At 39.9% G+C, this 19,254-nt stretch overlaps 1 protein-coding gene across 1 annotated transcript in view; it reads left to right on the forward strand.

Annotated features, from left to right (window-relative positions):
• The window catches only part of DIAPH1 (diaphanous related formin 1), a 201,334-nt gene that overhangs the window by 159,126 nt on the left and 22,954 nt on the right, over nucleotides 1-19,254 (forward strand). The window contains exons 18-19 of the mRNA XM_063447983.1: nucleotides 11,914-12,012; nucleotides 18,766-18,860. Of these exons, the coding sequence (XP_063304053.1) occupies nucleotides 11,914-12,012; nucleotides 18,766-18,860 (194 nt within the window). The remainder of the gene's footprint in view (nucleotides 1-11,913; nucleotides 12,013-18,765; nucleotides 18,861-19,254) is intronic.

The raw sequence follows: 19,254 nt of genomic DNA on the forward strand, positions 1-19,254 counted from the left end.
ACAGATAATATTTAAAACTGGATGATAAACTTTTTTTTATTTTTTCCATCTAACTTTTGTCTTATTTAGTTCAGTGTTTATTTTTTTCCCCATGTATTGACTTGTGACATTGCTCAATATGATGATTGTTTTAATTACTAGAAAAAAAAATATTTCCAAATTAAAATGTAATCTTTTTCTATTGTTTTCCTGTCATTTTCTACGTTTCAAACACTTTTGTTAGTCTTTCCTGCTGTTCCCATTTTCAGCCACCAGACGTGTGCAGTTGAGCTACTTTTGGCTCAGATTACTGCAGTGAGCTCAGCACTTTTTGATTGGTGGCTAAGTCAGATGACTTGATGTAACCATGGGGACGGCCCAGCCTCTTTCCACCCCTCCTCCTTGTGCCCCACCTTATCCCATTACTCAGGCACAAAAACAAAGGGAGGAAGTGAGGAAAGCGCCATGTTTATTGTAAAAACATTGAATGCTGAGAAGGAGCTTTGAGAGCTGGCAGGAAATTCCCTGCCTGCCCATCTGCTCTTGTCATGCTGAACTATTCTCTTTGTATTGGGAACACTACTCGTTTTCTTTTCTTGTCCCTCTGCAGTGTTTTTTTTTTCTTTTCTTTTCTTTTCTTTTATACACACTGTAATCCTTGTGGTTTGTACTGCAGACATCTCATTTAACAGAATGTGACACCATGCAAATAAAATAGAACATATGCACAGATTTCTAGATAAACGGAATACAAGCTCTTGGATTCCACATCACACAACTCTCAGCCTTACAAACTATTGTCCTGCCACATGTCCAAAATTACATTGATGTGGCTTTGACTTATTCTGCGTAGCACATAGACTGCTTTCTATTTTTAATTGCAAACTGTTACATCCCCCCAAATTAAAAAAAACAACAACTTGTGATAACTTGTTGTTACCCATTATGTGTGTCTGGACAATACTAGTCTGGATTCTCAACTTTTTTTTCTCTACGGATATTTGCATCGGCCCCCAGGTTTGTGTCTTTAACCCCTTAAGGACACATGACATGTGTGACATGTCATGATTCCCTTTTATTCCAGAGGTTTGGTCCTTAAGGGGTTAAACAATAAATAAGACTATTACAAAATGTTACAGGAACAATCTGTTGATGAGGACTCTGCTCAAAAGAGCTTACAATATGTTTACTTACCTTTTTCCTCAACAAGGATTATCTCCTTCAGGAACGACATTGAAGAGAAATCGCTTATAGAGGAGCATTGGGAACCGCATGCGTGGTTCACTGCTCCCAGCATACCCCATAGGAAAGTAGCATATGCTTCCTATGAGCTTACGCATCACGTGAAAGAGTAGCGCTTCTCATGACTGGCAGGAAAACAGCCGCTAGGGGTGGGTTAAATCCTGCAATATAAGCATTGCAGTTTTCTAAAATATATATATTTTTTAAATTGCAATATTTTACGTTGCATGGCTAAAAGAGTAGGGAGGCTGCACCCAGACCACTTTATTAAAAGTAACTTTGTTGCACACACCCTCACCCCATCCAAAACAAATCATTTGTAAATATAAAATCATTATGAAATACTCATATTGACTGTGTTGTAATTTTTATTGTATTCACCATGTACAAAAAATAGTAGTTGGGGGTATTGCAGAAAACTGCATTACTTATTAGCCTTACTAAGACTATGTTCATGAAAAGACCTTTTAAAATAAATAAACCATAGCTAAATGAGATGGGGAACAGCATCCTAGTTCTATTCTTTGGATCATTCACTGAAGTCACACACTTTTTCTGATTCAAAACATCAGTTCTGGCTCTCACAGAGCTTTGATTTATGCAGTTTACCAAACCTTGAGGCGATCAGGAAGTACATTCATTATTTTTAGCTTTAACAGCTCAAAATTGTCACGAAGGGAAAGAGTAAACTGACATTTAATTTATACCATTGTAATGAGAAGCACTAGAAAAATGTGCGTGCAATTTTCTTGTTCGGACAGCAGGGGTGTGCACTTGAGCTATTTTGCAGAGATTGTTGTGTTTTGCTGCACTGGGCCATTTTAGGTATACTCTCCATTTTGTGTGAATGACGCAGATACTAAAGCTGATTTCACAGTGAAGCTTCCTAGATTATTCAGCATTTGTCAGCACATTAATCTCTGCAGTGAACAAGCCTGGACTATTCCTGTATTACACCACAAGGTCGTGGCATACATGCTTTCAAAACACTGACAATTTGTAAAACAATACACTGCTTTCTTAATATAAACCACATTGCTTTTATTCTCATGAATTTGCAAAAGGTCTTCAGTGTTACATATTTAAAAAGGACAAACTGTTGCTGAATTTAATGCTATGTATGGTTACATTTTACGTTATGTTAATATCGCTTAACAAGTTGCCTGCCAGATGGGCTGGTCTCAGGATGCTTTGCACTAGGTTTAGGCGCTACATATGTGCACATGGTAATTTGGGATGCTTTTTAACCCCTTGTTCGTTGTCTTCACTAAGGATAGATAATTTTGCTTCGATTGTTGCTTGTAAAATGTAAATCTAAATCCTCAAAGCTTATTTTTGTATTGTAGACATAGAGCTCAATTTCAATCTTGTCGCTACTTTTTAACAACCAGCTGCTGCTTGTAGCAGAGTCCAAATATTATAAGAATCGACAGGGAGTTACTGGCTGAAGTTACTGAAAACTAGTAGTATCTAACAACTCCCATTATCCTCTATGGGACCCACTAAATGCTAGTTAGCAACTGGTTTTCAACCCTACATTACAGGTTGCCACTGAACCTTAAAACGTAACACCAGCCTTTGGCCTGGCAAAGAAGTTAACAGCAGCTATTTCCATATACATAAATATTAAAGGGACACTCCAGGAACCCAGACCACTTCTGCCCATTGGAGTGGTCTGGGTGCCAACTCCCACTACTCTTAACCCTGCAAGTGTAATTATTGCAGTTTTTTTTTATAAACTGCAATAATTACCTTGCAGGGTTAACTCCACCTCTAGTGGCTGTCTACTAGATATAGCAAGGTTCCTGGTTTATAGCAAAGATTTTCTTTGCTAGAGCGTCGCTGGACGTCCTCGTTGTGTGAGGACCTCCAGCGTCACTCATTTCCCCACAGGAAAGTATTGAAAATCTTTTTCAATGCTTTCCTATGGGGAGCGCTAATGCGCGGCATTTCCGCGCATGCGCATTAGGTCTCCCCTGCCGGTGGGCGGGATCAGTCTCGCCCACCGGCTGACGGAGTCAGTAGGAGGAGCGGCGCGGAGGAGGAGGCATTGTCGCTGCCTCAGGTAAGTGACTGAAGGGGTTTTCACCCCTTCAGCAACTGGGGATTGGGGGGTGGGAGGGAGAGGGAACCTGCAGTGCCAGGAAAACTGATTGTTTTCCTGGCACGGGAGTTTTCCTTTAAGAAGAAAAATGTATGTTGGCTTTGTGGCATTGCATGGAAATCTTAAAGCTCATATCAGAGCTACCAAAAAGCAATAAATACATTTAATAGGCCAGCCTAATGATGTAAAACAAATAAAATTATTCTTTATAGAAGTAAAGAGCATGTTTCCTTTAAATGAACAATTCCCACAGCAATGAATCTCCGTTATATTGATCTTGGTCGATCTGAATCTGGCATAGCAAATGTTTGCAGTTTCTGCCACGACCAATCAGAGGGGGAAGTGCGCATGCTCAGATTGTCGGGTTTTTTTTTGTGTTTTTTTTTTTTTCCCTCTTATTGCCAAATTTATAGAAACTTATAACTTACATATGAAATCTTACACAGCCTTTTTCGCTGTGCTTTAGAAGAAAGTGGCCAGTCAATTGTGATTGACTGTAATTTTTGCTGGCAGACATTATTGGCTACTAAGCGGTAAAAATAAGTGACCAGTTTGGAAATCTGTCTGTAAAGAGCAGCTGCTACTAAATACCGGCTGTTGTTACTACTGACAGCTATTTACCAGCAAGATTGTAAAGAAGTCCATAATTTTGCTACACATAATTGTGAGATTGGATTTAAAGGGACGCTTCAATACCCAAATGGGCAAAACATTTTTTCACTTTTTAGTAGATATAACGCATAAAATTTTTCATAGATGTGTTCATTTGGGGTATTTTAAGAGTTTGCAAAATATGCAGTTCTTAGTAAATGCAGTCTTAGTATGAGAAGAGTAATTCATTATAATGGTGGTGGTTTCTCAAAGAAATTGTCCCTTTTATAAAATAGTTTGCCTTTGAAATGGGATACTCCTGACACAGCAAAGTGATTTATGGGTTTGGAGTGGTCATTTAATAGGAATTTAGTAAGTCATTAGTCAACAATGAAGTAGATCACAAGTGTTTGTTATTTAAAAAGTTTATAACCAGGAAATCAAATTTACATGATGAATATATTGTTATTGTTTGTGGCCTGGCTTGTAGAATAGTCTGTATAAAATTATCTAGTAGGAGGAAATATAAGGGGAAAGATGCATACTTAATAGTTTAATATTCATTTTCATCCAGGTTAGGCAAAAACATCACCTAATAAGTGCCTTATTATTGCTCTTTTATCTAATGTAAGAGTGCTTCCTCTGCATTCTATTCATGCATGGTTTTAATTGGCCACTAAGACTGCATGATGGATTTCCAGGCTAGCATTCTCTGATGGAATCCCTAGCATGAGCCATTTGTATCTCTGGCATGAGCTCTTCCTTGAATGTTTGGAGTCATGAAAAAGTCAAAAGCTTTGCTTTTAGAATATCTATATTGTATGAATATGCATACAAGACTAGGTATTTAAGTCTGAACTCGAGCTTTGTAGCACTGCTTGTTAGTACATGCATTATGGTGTTAAGCCGTCATTTAGTGATGATGGGAGTTATAGTCCTGTAATGATATCACTACTTGTACATTCAAGGATATGATAAGGGGGGGGGAAAGATTAGATCACTTGAATCACATATCACTGTTATAGCTATTTGCTTCTAATCTCCATTGCTTTACAATATTTGTTCCTTATGTTCTTAGTATGGTTTATGATTAAAAGAAAACCAGAAACAATGCAAACGTAATAATTGAAAAAATTTAATAAAAAAAAAAAACTGGGGGGGAAAAAAGATTTGGAACAAAGTGTTTATTTTTTCCATGGCATTGAATATATGACTCGCATCATATTATTTCCTTTGCATGTGTACGGTTATCCTCTTTGTAATGTGCTTACATCTATGGCTGGCTATTTCAGTCCATATCTGGCTGTAATTGTTATTCTAATTTACAGAAGATTGTCCTTCACCTGCTGTGCTGTGGAAGTCTTGTAATCCTTCCTGTTTCCTGCTTGATATTTCCTTTTTTTTTTTGTCAATTACATCTGCTGAATTCTGTTTCCAGACATTCCCCAGAAGAAAATGTATATACATCCTTTTTGTAAGCATTAAAACATTAGTTTGCTAGTCGTGGTGAATAGATTCTTTGTACATCTTCTATTATATTTGACTAGGGAGCAAACTGCTAAATGTTAAGTCATTTGCTCTCTGTATCTATCACTACAAATTGTAACCCTCTCCTAATAGTGTTTTCCAAAAGTCGTCGTATTGCCACGCTATAGTCTGTAATAAATGCTGCCGCCAGATTGATTTTCCTCTCTAGTCAGTCCTCCCACACCTCACCCCTCTGTCCTTCCTTACATTGGCTTCTTGTATCCCATAGGAGTCAATTTAAAGTGCTAACCCATACCTATAAAGCATTGAACAGTTCTAGCCCCTCTTATATCTCTTCACAGATCCATAGGTATGCCCCTTCTTGGTCTCTCCGCTCTGCCAGTGACCTTCTCCTGTCCTCTGCTCACACCCATACAGCCAACTCGTGCTTGCAGGACTGCTCGCAGGCGGCTCCCTTCCAATGGAATAACCTGCCTACTGCCATCAGACTCTCCCTTAGTCTTCAATCGTTTAAGAAGTGCCTTAAAACCCATCTCTTTAGGAAAGCTTATGGCCTCCCAGAGTAACCTCTACCTTACATACCTGTCTCTTGCTCTCTCCTGAAGGGCAGCAGTTTACTCTCTCATGAAGGGCAGCACTTTACTCTCTCCTCTAGCTCTGCTTCACTCCCACCTTATTTAATTGCTATTCCTTGCCCTAATGGGTTTTATACCCCACCTCCTCTAGACTGTAAGCTCATTTGAGCACGGTCCTCTTCAACCTATCGTTCCTGTAAGTTTTCTTGTAATTGTCCTATTTATAGTTAAATCCCCTCTCTCCTAATATTGTAATCACTACGGGATCTGTTGGTGCTATATAAATGGCGATAATAATAATATAATCTTATGACTGTTTTAAACAAACTATTTTGACTCTGAATTTTATTTTATTTTTCTTGTAATAAATAGGTGTTGCCTTAGTGTTGGTAAGGTTTTTTATTTTCTTTAAGAAATATACTCGTATACCAGACCTACTCAGTAGAGTGTTGTCATAGAGGATCACTCTACACATCAGAGCAATGCTATACTTTGGTACTTCCAACAGGAATGCCAAAGCATGCAGTACAGTAGCAGGATGTAGACGTGAAAATAGGTCAGGTGCAACCAGGAGCTTATTAGAGGTAAAACATAGGCAACTTAAGGGCAGCTGGAACATGTAGGGTCAGACACTGTGTGTGTGTGTCTGTCTGAATTTACTGTTGTATGTACTTAGTAAAGGTCTAATGACTGGCTATTAGAATGCAGGTGTCAGATTGTGTATTGGTGAATTAGTTTGTGTGTCATTTGTGTGTGTTAATATGTGTGTCTAATAAGATTGTCAGGCGAGGGAGTATATGAAAGGTTGGAGAATAGTGGAATCAAGGTCACTGCTTAGGATTTGGAGTACTTTAAGGCCCACGTGAAGTGCCAGTCTTTCTTTGTAGTGTTGTAATACCATACGTCAGGTGTTCCCAATTATTTTTTCCTGAGGTACCCTTGCACATAGTGTATCTACATCGTGGGAAACCCCTCTCCCATTTTTTATTTTTTTTTGTGCTATATATACTCTATTTTCTACAGATGGTGAACAGATTGTGGTACTTAGGAGCAGGTGTGCTTGTAGAGCTGGTGTTTGTATATAATTTTAGCATTTTAATACAGGGATGTGTTTGTATGTAATTTTTGCATTTGCGTGCAGAGGTGTGTTTGGATGTAGTGTTGGATTTTTAAATGCAGGTGTACATTTGTGTGTACTATTGGTGTTTGAGTGTTTGTATACAATTTTAGCATTCAGGAGTGTCTTTGTGTGTCATGTTTGTGTTTGCAGCAGTGTGTGTTGTTTTGGTGTTTGATTGCTGTGATGTTTGTACATGTACTGCCACATACATACTTACACATTAACAAACAAACACACAGACACAGTCATATACACACAGACATGCACATTGACACACAAATACACACGCTTGCACATACAAACACAGATATACACACCTTGACATACAGATGCACACACTGCCAAATACATACACACAGATGCACACACATTGGCACACAGATACACATTGGCACAATGATACACATATTGGCACACACACACACACTGAAAGATACACTCACTGATATACACACACAGACACAATAATCACCCTCCTGTTGACTTGTATTTTTTTCTGCAGGGGGTAACTTATTTTAGTGCTGCTGGCTGAGCCTGGTGTGCTGCTCAGTCCCTGCTGCACTCTTTCTCCCTCCAGCCGGCGCACTCTGTCTGGGAAGAAGTGCTGTCGCTTCCTCCCAGCATTCCATACTACAGGGGCCCGGTCACAGTCTAGACGGGACAAAATTGGGGTTCCGCTGCAATTTGCCCATCGGGTGACCCTAAATGGTGCAGAACCCCAATTTTGTTCTCGCGGAACACCAAGTGGGAAACACTGCCATAAAACACTGCCAATTAAATCCTGAAAATTATTTGTGTATTTATTTTTATGTTTGTAATGAGTATATTCATCTTGGTTAAAACAAAGTATTTAATTTTTTTTGTTTGTTTTATTGGTCCTGGCTTACCTCTCCTATTAAGCAAATAGTTTAGGAGACATTGAATCATGGTTTCTCCACACACATTTTGAATAATGTGATTTTATGTTGCTATAGCATATTGTGCAAGAGAAATTAATAAAGTAAGAGAGAGATTTGATTTGACTTGACTTGTATGGAACCACCCTGATGAGAAATGGCTCAGCATTTTGCAAGCTCATTCGAAAGAAAATGTTAATATGGATTTAAAAACCTTTGTGTGACTATTCCACTAAGCGCTTTGAGCAAGTAAACTATGCATATTTAATACGGTATAAAGTTATACTGTCCAATTGCACATTATGCTAGTCAGTGATATGTTATCTGATTCCTTTCAGTATAAATAAATAAAAGTATGACATCTGTATTAAAGAGCTTGTCACGCAAAATGAACAGCCAGATAGAGAAAACAAGTGTCAACTTGAAACATGACAAATCATTAACATTCAGGACTGCAGGTCAATTCGTAGTAGTCTATGTTGAACAAATAAAACCATTCTAACAGATTATCGCCAAGGACCGCTTCCTACCTAAAACAGGGGAAAACCTCAGCGCTTCTGCCCCAGTCGCCATGGCTTGACTGGGGTCCTCCTGGAGCCCCTCCGTCCTGCAACAGGATAGGGGACTAGCTCTACTCCCTCCCAGGAATGGACGACACACAGTCGTTATAAAGACTTTCCCCGCCGAATCCTCCACGAGCTGGAACAAGGTGCTGAGCAGTGATTAGTTTTTCCCCCTCCCAGAAACTAGACGACGCATAGTTCTGGGAGTACAACTGATTTTAATAAGCCAAACTCAGCCTTTTATGCACAGACCCCAGCAAGGGGTCTTCATTGTATTCAACACAAGCCCCTCCCAGGAATCTCTGGGTATGGGAGATAATTGCGTTAAAGACCAGTAAGCTAATTATCTCCAAGGAACAGAGAGGTAAACACAAAAACATAATACCCCAAAACATCTTAAAAATTTACAATAACCCCACAAATACATCCCCAAATAGCCCTGATCTGAGTATCCAAGTTCTCCAAACAGCGCTCAGATCCATACACTGTAGGGGAAACGCCACCATTTAAAAGTTCTCACCGGCCACACATATGGTCCTATGCCCAAAATAGTTCCAGGGCGTGGGTGCTTTTGCTGGTCAACTTTCGGGAGCTCCTATGGCCACAATACGGAGTGGGAGTGCTCTGCCTGGCTCTCAGGTAACATTTGTTCTCTTTAGTCTCAAACACCTTCCCTTTAAAAAGCCCTCTCCTGGCGGATTTCAAAGTGGTTCAAAACCCCGGACCAAGTTGTTTCACTTCAAGTTACTATGGCCCCCCCAATCTAATACACAGCCTCCTGCGACCCTGTCCCCCACTCTAATACACTGTCCCCTCCCCCCAGTTTAATACACTGCTCCCACTCCCTCCTCCAATCTAAAACACTGCCTGCTCTCCCCTCACTAGAATACACTGCCCCACCTCCCCCCCATTTAACACACTGCCCTCTCTCCCTCTCCCCAATTTAATACACTGCCCCTCCGTCCCTCTTCCCATTTTCTACACTATAGGAAGGTTTCCCCAAGCCCCTCTTCCCCTACCTTAAGTCGTCTCCTGTCTTCCAGTCCAGCTCTGCACGATCTTCTCTGCTCAAGCAGGCCACACGCTCCTCTGACACTGCAAGCAGCAGGGAAGGGGGAGTTGCCACCCTACTCTGCACGCAGCCAGCCAGTCTGTGCACTGTAGCGCAGCAGCCAGATATGACTTCATTTGTTGTATGCGCATATCCGGCCGGCGAGGAAGAATGCTTTGTGTTTTTGCAGCCGCCGGCGGATCACAGGAGTACGCGATCACCCGCAGGAGGGCTAGAGCACAAAGCGACCGCAGGGCAAATTTCCCGGTAGGCCATTCCGGCAAAGATACTTGCGGGCCGCATGTTTGAAATGCTTGCTTTACATGATTGGCCCCCAACCCCAGCCAGAATACTCGTAATACCATCACTTGGGGCACAAATGGTACTGCATCCACTCAAGACTCTTTTTTATTGCTCCAGAGCTTTGACCTTTCATTGCTGACTCCCAGAAGCAGTGATATCTGTGGGAACACATTGAGATATGTAGCTATGTCCCTCATCTTTGTTCTGCCTCTATCTCGTATTCCATCCTTCCAGCTCATACTAACATTCTTATTGCAACTATTAAATGGGTAGTTCTGGGATCCTCTGATCCACTGCTTTAACCAGGTTTGGTTGTATCTGGCAATTAGTAGGTGGTTAGGTATAATTTACTAGATTAAAAGGGAACTGTCATTTTTCATTTGATTTTATTTATATGTAATGTGTATGTGTTGCATGAAAAAATAAATGTAGAAAGCCATACTACTTTTATCCTACAACTGGATGCCCTCCTTCTTTGGCTTTGTTCTGTGCCTCGGGCAGTCAGAATAAAAAAAAACATATAGAGAAGAGGAGAAATTAAGCAATGTTTCTATTTCTCCTTATTTGCAATTTGCCACCTGGCTCTAATTTTATGAGCTGAATTGTTATGTCAAATGCTATATCTCTAATACAATGTTAAAAGAAAATGGAATGTGTGGCGGTATACCCACAAGTAGCTGGGTTACTACCGCCTAGGTTGTCCCTTCTCTTGGTGTAAGAGATCGAGCGTGATTTGGCTCTCCTGCAGGATGTACCGTTGTCTCACCCAAGCACTAGCCAAGACTTAATGAAGGATGAAAATCAACTGATTTAATTGAGCAAAGTATAAGAATTTATACTCAGACTTCTGGGGTGGGGTCTCCATTTATTGTAACACAAGCATGCCCATAAATTAGTCAGCTCTCGATTTAACTAATTATCTCCTGGACACAGAAAGTGCAATACAAAAAAACACCCCAAAACATACACAATATTACCGAGCATCCCCACATGTCATATATGCCCGGAAAGGTCTCTCTGGAGCCCAGATCGGATTTCTCTAGCCCGGTTTAGATGGATCCAAAGTTCAGCGGGATGTGGCTAGCCTCTGATCGGCCCAGAGTTCTGGGTAGAGTTCCCCGTTCACCTAAAAACACAGAGCTTTCTGTGTTTACATGAAACACCCCCAAGTCCTTTGTGCCATTAAATGCCTCACCACCCCCTCTGTTAAACCTTGACAGAGGTCCGCCTTAGAGTTCCATTACAGTTTAGGGTTTGCCCCTGGTCAGCGCACAATGTCTCAGCGGCCCTTGGCTATTGAAAGGCAGCTTCAGGGCTGCAAGGAAGGGGTGCTGGGCTGGAGGGTTAGTCCATTGGGATCATAGTCTTTTGAGAGACCTGTACCCAGCTTAGGTGAAACAGAGAGTCCACAGAATATCACATGAAAAAATATTAGTTTCTCCAAGCATATTAGTTACTCCATAACCACTGTAGTTGTCATTCGATGGCAAGAGGGCAAACACTGTGCAACGGTTACCACCTTACATGTGTTTCCCTGGCACAAAGTCTATGCTCGTGCTGGCTAAATGTATTCCAGCTTCTGCATCACTAGAAAAGTCAAATGACGGTCATTTATTGAATAAGAGCATCATCCGAGTGTTTTCTGCTCCGAACTGACATGAGTCTGACTGGAACTCTCTTTCCGAGCTGGTTAATGACACTGCAGGAGGTGAAGGTACACCTCCGGCAATAATAAATATATATATATATATATATATATATATATATATATATATATATATATATATATATATATATATATATATATATATATATATATATATATATTCTAATCTATCCAGGAGGGACCTTGCAACAAGACTAATTCAAAACAGTGATGTGGTGTTTGGAGTGCCACTTTAAGTTATAGGCTGTTTTCATTTTTTTAAATCAATAGTGGAATACAATGACATTGTATAAACCTTCATTTTTGATGACCTTTCTTTTTTTTCTACTTTACAGTGAAAAAAGACCAGGATGGCATTAATGACAAAAAAGCTGTTGGCAAAAAAAAGGCAAAGGAACTCAAAGTACTAGATTCAAAGACTGCACAAAATCTGTGTAAGTATTTACCCTAATATTATTATTTTTGTTAAACCCACACCATAATGCTACAAGAAAAAATACCCAGGAGTCTTGTGTCCCTGTCTAAATATATACATTTGCAGTAATGACATGTTTTAAGATATACTCCCAATGAAATAAATGCATACATAATTTCATTTGGAGTTATATTCTGATAATTCTTTTATAGCTTACTGTATTTGTTATGGTGACCATAATCAGTCCCAGCAGGCATTGCATTCCAAAGAAAAAGCAGTGTTTACATTCAAGCCTAGGAACATGCTCTGCATGGAGAACTCTGAGCTTTCGTCATAGAGATGCATTGATTGAGGAATTATTGATTAGCCAGGCTGGCGTTTGGCCTGGCTTTTTGGCGATCTTAGCCAATCCAATGTTTTCCCTATTGGAAAGCATTGGATTGGCTGAGATTATCAATTCTGATTATGTCAGCCAAACAGGCGTATCTGGGGGCTGAGCCAGCACCAAAAAAATTAAGTTTTTACTCTTTATAAGGGGTGCAAGTCACTTAAATGTTGCTTTTAACACAGCTTCTTAAATAAACTCTTCTCAGACCAGGTAGTGACTGAACCAATCATAGTGTCCTATAAACATTCTAAGACAAGGTTGCGGTAATCCTCTAAATTACCGCACCATGCTTTTAGGGCAACACAGAGGTTTCTGGCACCATCCAGACTGTGGATATGTTCTCAGTGTAGCATGTTCCAGGCCTTTTAAGTCCACTGCCATGGACCCAGGTTACCCTGTTTATGCTGTGAGTATTTTTATGAATAGGATTCTGGAGATGGTTGTTTAGTTTGCATTATCCAGAGTATATGCAATGTACTGTATCTCTTCTATACTACTTTATACTTTTTGCATAAAAGAGACTTGAGGAACAATCATTTGTGCCACTGTTAAGTATCTTGTTAATTAGTTTTCATATTTTTTATTTATTTTTTATATATACACTTATGTACACGTGCACATTTCCTGGAGTTGTAGTCTGCTTAGCAGCTTTCAGCGTCTCTCCAACTTCCAGAAACCTTTGCAGCCTTTCAAGATAGTTCACTATAAATACTGTATTGTGCTGTATTGTTAGTGCAAAAAGGGAAGTACGTTGGGAAAGTGGACTTAAATACAAATAAAAATACAGAAGATAAATAGTGAAAATATACAGAATATGTAAGTGCACCTAAACATACATATTGCACCCAAAATGTGTGTGTTTCATTTCCCTTTTAACCCCTTAACGAGGGGTGACGGACGAGGTCCGTCACTCAGGGGATTGCCATAACGACGAGGGACGGACCTTGTCCGTCACCCGTTAAAATTAACCCCAGATCGCCGCAATCACGGCGATTGCGGGGTTAATGGTGCTCTGGTCTGCCTCCGTATTAGAGGCAGACCGGGAGCACCGACTCGTGCTGTCCCAGCACATGTGCTCACTCTGACAGCATGTCAGAGCGAGCACATGTGCGGTGTATACTTACCTTCCGCCTCCCTGCACTTCCGGTTTCACTGTGAAGTGCAGGGAGACAGATCATCCGTGATCCTGCCCCCTGTCAAAAAAAAAAAAGTTTCATTAAAATCCCACCCCCCTTTACCCATTTTAATAAAAAATTAACTACAATTAACTATTGACTACAGTGATCAATTGGCAGGGATTACATTTTACTATGATCTGATTTATTTATTTATTTTAACCCCTGAGGGTTAATGTTTTTTTTGTTTTTTTTAACCCTCAGGGGTTAAATTTATTTTATTAATTAATTTAAATATTTTAAAATGATACATTTAGCTAGCTGGGGAGGGTGGAAGTTAGTGGGGAATTGGGGGATTTAGTGTTAGGCTAACTAGGGGTTAACGTTAAAAAAAGTTTTAAAATAAGCTTTAAAAAGTTAAAACATTAAGAAAAAAAAGTTTTAAAAACGTTTAAGTAAAAAATAAAAACCCTTTACCCAGTCCAAATTAAAATTAACCCCTTCCCTGCCAGTCGATCACTGCCTACAGTGATCAAAATACAGATCACAGTATTATACTGTGATCTAATTTTTTTTAACCCCTGACGATTAACTTTTATTTATTTTTTAACCCTCAGGGGTTATATTTATTTAATTAACTAATTTAAATATTGTATAAATAAATATTGCTAGCTGGGGTGGGTGGGAGTTATGGGAAAATGGGGAATTTACAGTTAGTGCTGCTTACTGCTAGTTAGGGGTTAACTGTAAAAATAAAGCTTAGAAAAATGTTAAATCTGTAAGAAAGTTTTAAGAAAGTTTAGGAAACTTTAAAATTAATAAGCAAAAAAAAAGTTTAAAAAATAGTTTTAAAAAGTTAAAAAATACATTTAAAAATGCTCATTACCACTACACCTGGAACAAACTAGAGAAAAAATTATCCCACGCCTAGGTTCAAAATATGCCTTTTGAATTACCCCAGGGTGTATTCTTTAATAAATAGTATGTGTTTGTGGGGAAGTTTCAATAACCAGCCATCAAAACTACTCCAAATTGGAACATGGACACAGCATAAAACTTCAAAGTTAGAAAAAAACTGAATGGCTGCGTCTCAAATGTGCCCCTTCAACATCCACATATACCAGGCAAAGGTACATACGGGGGTATTGCTGTACTCAGACCACATAGCTGAGCAACATATGAAGTATTATACAGTGGTAGCACACATAAGGTTTGCAAAATATACTGTGCAAACTGACTTTGCGTGTCAAAAAGGCAGAAAAAAAACGCTTATTACCACTACACCTGGTACAAGCTAGCGGAAAAATGATCAAACGCTAAGGTTCAAAATATGCCTTTTGAAATACTCTGGGATGTCTTCTTTAAGAAATGGTATGGCTTTATGGGGTATTTGGATTATATAGCCTGGTAAAATACTCTAAAATGGGACATGGGCACAGCGTAAAAATTTAAAGTTTGAAAAAAATGGAATGGCTGTGTCCCAAATGTGCCCCTCCGATGTCCTCATATGACTCATATGACATGGTCTCCAATGTGCCCCTTCAACATCCACATAACCATGAAAAAGGTACACATGTGGGTATCGTTGCACTAAGATGACATAGCTGAGCAACATATTGGGTGTTATACTGCCATAGCACACATAAGGATAGCAAAATATACAGTAACATCTCCAAGTGTGTGTCAAAAAGGCAGACAAAAATGCTAATTGCAACGAGACTTGGTACAAACTAACAAAAAAATGATCCTACACTAAGGTTTAGAATATACCTTTTGAAATACCCTGGGGTGTCTACTTTAAGAAATGGTAGGCCTTTGTGTGGTAGTTTGAATTTAAAACCTGAAAAGATGCTTGGAAATTGCACATAGGCGAAGCTTCAAAATTCAAAGTTCGGTAAAAACGGATGTGGCTTGGTCCCCTATATGGCACTGTAGCTTCACGAAATAGTGCCAAAGACATTCATTGGGGGTGTCTTTTTACTCAGAAGACTTAGCTGAGCATAATTTGGGGGTTTTGAACTTAGTGGCACTTATGAAATATACAAAATGCCCAGCAATTCCTTAACCTGCACTAATTGTGCACACATTATTATTGCAAAAACTGTAAAAAAAACTGTAAAAGTTTTCATTTTTTTTGCATTTTTCTGTATTTTTTTTATAATAAATAAGCATTTATGTATATATATGTTACATCAAATTAAAGCCCTTTCTGTCCTTTAAAAAAAAAAAGGTATATAATATGCGTTGGTGCAATAAATTAGTAAAACGCAAACAGCAAAAAATGCAAAAACTGCCGTTGTCATTAAGTGAAAGACAAGCTTCTGAAGCTCTGTCCTTAAGGGGTTAAGTTGCAGTGAAGGATTAATATTTACAATGGAAAAAGATACAAGTAAGCAAAAACGCAGTGCTTGTAAAAACAAGTTTAATATAAAAAAAAGCAATTGCTGTATAATTAACAAAAATAATCCTTTTATAATAAGTGTTCTGCGCTTCTAAAAGGTTGCTCAGACAGCGTTTGTTTTTGTGGGAACATTTTTGTTCTGTATTCACTACATTTTGCTTGTTCTCATTTTACTCTTCGGTCCGAAAATAAGCATTCCTTTTACTTTTAAATTGACCTGTATGCAAATATTAAATTACATATTTAACTCCTTATAGACAGAGACATATACAACTTCTGAACAAAACAAATGTGTTTTTTGTTTGTTTTTACATATCCTCTATGTATAAATATAAAGACCCACATTTTCTTAATAGGTTTGCTTATCATTTTTACACATTAAGTGCAACTGTGCCTAGGATCTAAGTTTAATTTTTGGTAGTTAACCATCCCTACTCCTAATCTTGTATTTTCATTAGCTCAAACTGTACTGTTACCCAGGCCATGTCCTTCACCCTAACCCACCATTAAACATTAGCCCTTACTCTCTGCTAACCCTAACTCAGAGGATTCCCTCTGCTTACATCCTTTCCCAGCTCACACAGTACAGAGTGCTTTGTGAGCAGACTCCGCCTATCTCTGCCATTCACAGTTATTGGTGCAGTGCTGCTAGCAAACCCCAGCACCAATCAATGTCGGCAAGTGGACATGCAGGGAGCTGCACCAAAAAAGGAACTATTCAGACACTGATATTCTCCCTCTGTTTAGGGGTGCAGGCTACGAATCACTACAGCTGATTGATCGCTCAGCTGTGGAGATTTAAAGGGATATATGCTGAGCACCTGTTGAGCGCTGCATATAGCTCACCAGTCAATCTGAGCAACTATTTGGGCCCTAGTTTACACAGTGGAACCCTAAGATATCGATTGATACATGGGTCTCTGCAGTATGAGCAGGGAATTAACCCTTCTCAAATCAAACACGCAGCATTTTCTGAGCTGACCTAAGTCAGTTAAAGCCCACTATTTTTAGGACGGCATGAACTGTCCTAACGTCACAGGGTTACTGTCTGTACTCTCCAAACAGCACCAGAACAAGAAGATCAGCACAAAAAGATGATTGTCATCTTTTCCTTTATTGAATAGTAAAAGAATGTTCTCTGACAGGTGTGTAGATTTGCATTGAATAATCTATATTTATATTTCAATCAGACAAAGCAACTTCTCATCTTGGGCGAGGACATTGCCTCACACCTGCTGTTTAGCGAACAGCCTACAGTATGTTGTATGTCTGTGTAAATGAGAAACTTGTCAAGTGTCTTTGTATAAAGACATATGGTTTCCCAGCAGTAGATGGCTCAATGTTTATTCTGCATTAAGTTTCCTTTACTTCAAAGTAAAGGTATTGTGTTCTGTGTTGGCATAATTGGATATACCGGGTATGTTTTATTTGCATATAATTTTAAGATTAAGAACTATTCCTGTATATATCAAAAGGTTTTCTAAAATATATGCGTAGGAGAGGTAAGGAACACTATGGGACAGGGGAGGGGTGTTTAGGAACACTATGATGCAGGGGATGGTGTTAAGGAACACTATGGGATAGGGAAGGGGGAGTGAAGAACACTATGGGACAGGGAAGGGGGAGTGAAGAACACTATGGGACAGGGAAGGGGTAGTGAAGAACACTATGGGACAGGGAAGGGGTAGTGAAGAACACTATGGGACAGGGAAGGGGTAGTGAAGAACACTATGGGACAGGGAAGGGGGAGTGAAGAACACTATGGGACAGGGAAGGGGGAGTGAAGAACACTATGGGACAGGGAAGGGGGAGTGAAGAACACTATGGGACAGGGAAGGGGGAGTGAAGAACACTATGGGACAGGGAAGGGGGAGTGAAGAACACTATGGGACAGGGAAGGGGGAGTGAAGAACACTATGGGACAGGGAAGGGGGAGTGAAGAACACTATGGGACAGGGAAGGGGGAGTGAAGAACACTATGGGACAGGGAAGGGGGAGTGAAGAACACTATGGGACAGGGAAGGGGGAGTGAAGAACACTATGGGACAGGGAAGGGGGAGTGAAGAACACTATGGGACAGGGAAGGGGGAGTGAAGAACACTATGGGACAGGGAAGGGGGAGTGAAGAACACTATGGGACAGGGAAGGGGGAGTGAAGAACACTATGGGACAGGGAAGGGGGGGTTGAAGAACACTATGGGACAGGAAAGGGGGGGTTGAACAACATGGGACAAGGAAGGGGGGGGTTAAAGAACAACATGGGACAGGGAAGGGTGGTTAAAGAACACTATGGGACAGGGAAGGTGAGGGGGTTGAAGAACACTATGGGACAGGGAAGGTGAGGGGGGTTGAAGAACACTGTGGGACAGGGAGGGGGGGTTGAAGAACACTGTGGGACAGGGAAGGGGGGGTTGAAGAACAACATGGGACAGGGAAGGTGGGGGGGTTGAAGAACACTAGGGGGGGAGAGAGGAACATTAAGGGAGGACACTAAGGTTACAGGGGAGGGAAGGGAAAAAGAACATTCGGGTGGGGGGACCACTAAAAAAGAAGGGAGAGGAACAGGGGAATGGCGGGGGGCACTAAGAGACAGGTAAGGGGTGGGGAGGAGGGTAGTTGCTACCGCACATATTTACACACAAACACACTGCCTCCACTACACAAACACAAACACTGAATCGACTACCCACACTGCAACCACTACACAAAGCATAAAATATTGGCATCCTCTGATAGATATGTCCGAGAACTCCAATGTTTTATGTGTGTTCATGTTGCTTGTCTCTAATGTGTATATTGTATAAAGTGATATAAAATATTACGTGGTCTCTTTAAATTAAAACTCCTTTTTTCTTTGTCTTTCTTTAGCTATCTTCTTGGGTTCATTCCGAATGCCTTATCAGGAAATTAAGAATGTGATTTTAGAAGTAAATGAACAAATACTTACAGAATCTATGGTTTCGGTGAGTAGATATAAATGTCTAAAAACATGATTTTGTTACTACAAAAGAGATGGGTTCAGTCAGTATGTTATGAGCCTGACTCATTGGCGCCAGAAATCTGCTAATGTAGTCATCAGAAATAGATGTTAGAGGCTTCATACACAGCATCCTGCCGAAAAATGATATTTGTGTTGTGGAATACAATGCATCTTATTTACAGGTAGACTGCTGTGCTGGCTGTCATTTGCATCAATTTTATTTTGTCTTTTTTGTGTGTGGTTTTTTATTTGCATCACATATTTGTATGGGTGTAGTGGATAAGCCATTGGTTCTTTTCTATCATTACATTTATTTTATGGTTATGGTAGATAAGCAAATCTTCTAAATGATTAAAATATTGTTCCCTGTTTGTTGT

The sequence above is a fragment of the Pelobates fuscus genome, chromosome 3 (genome assembly GCF_036172605.1).
Source record: "Pelobates fuscus isolate aPelFus1 chromosome 3, aPelFus1.pri, whole genome shotgun sequence".
NCBI classification, from domain to species: Eukaryota; Metazoa; Chordata; class Amphibia; order Anura; family Pelobatidae; genus Pelobates; species Pelobates fuscus.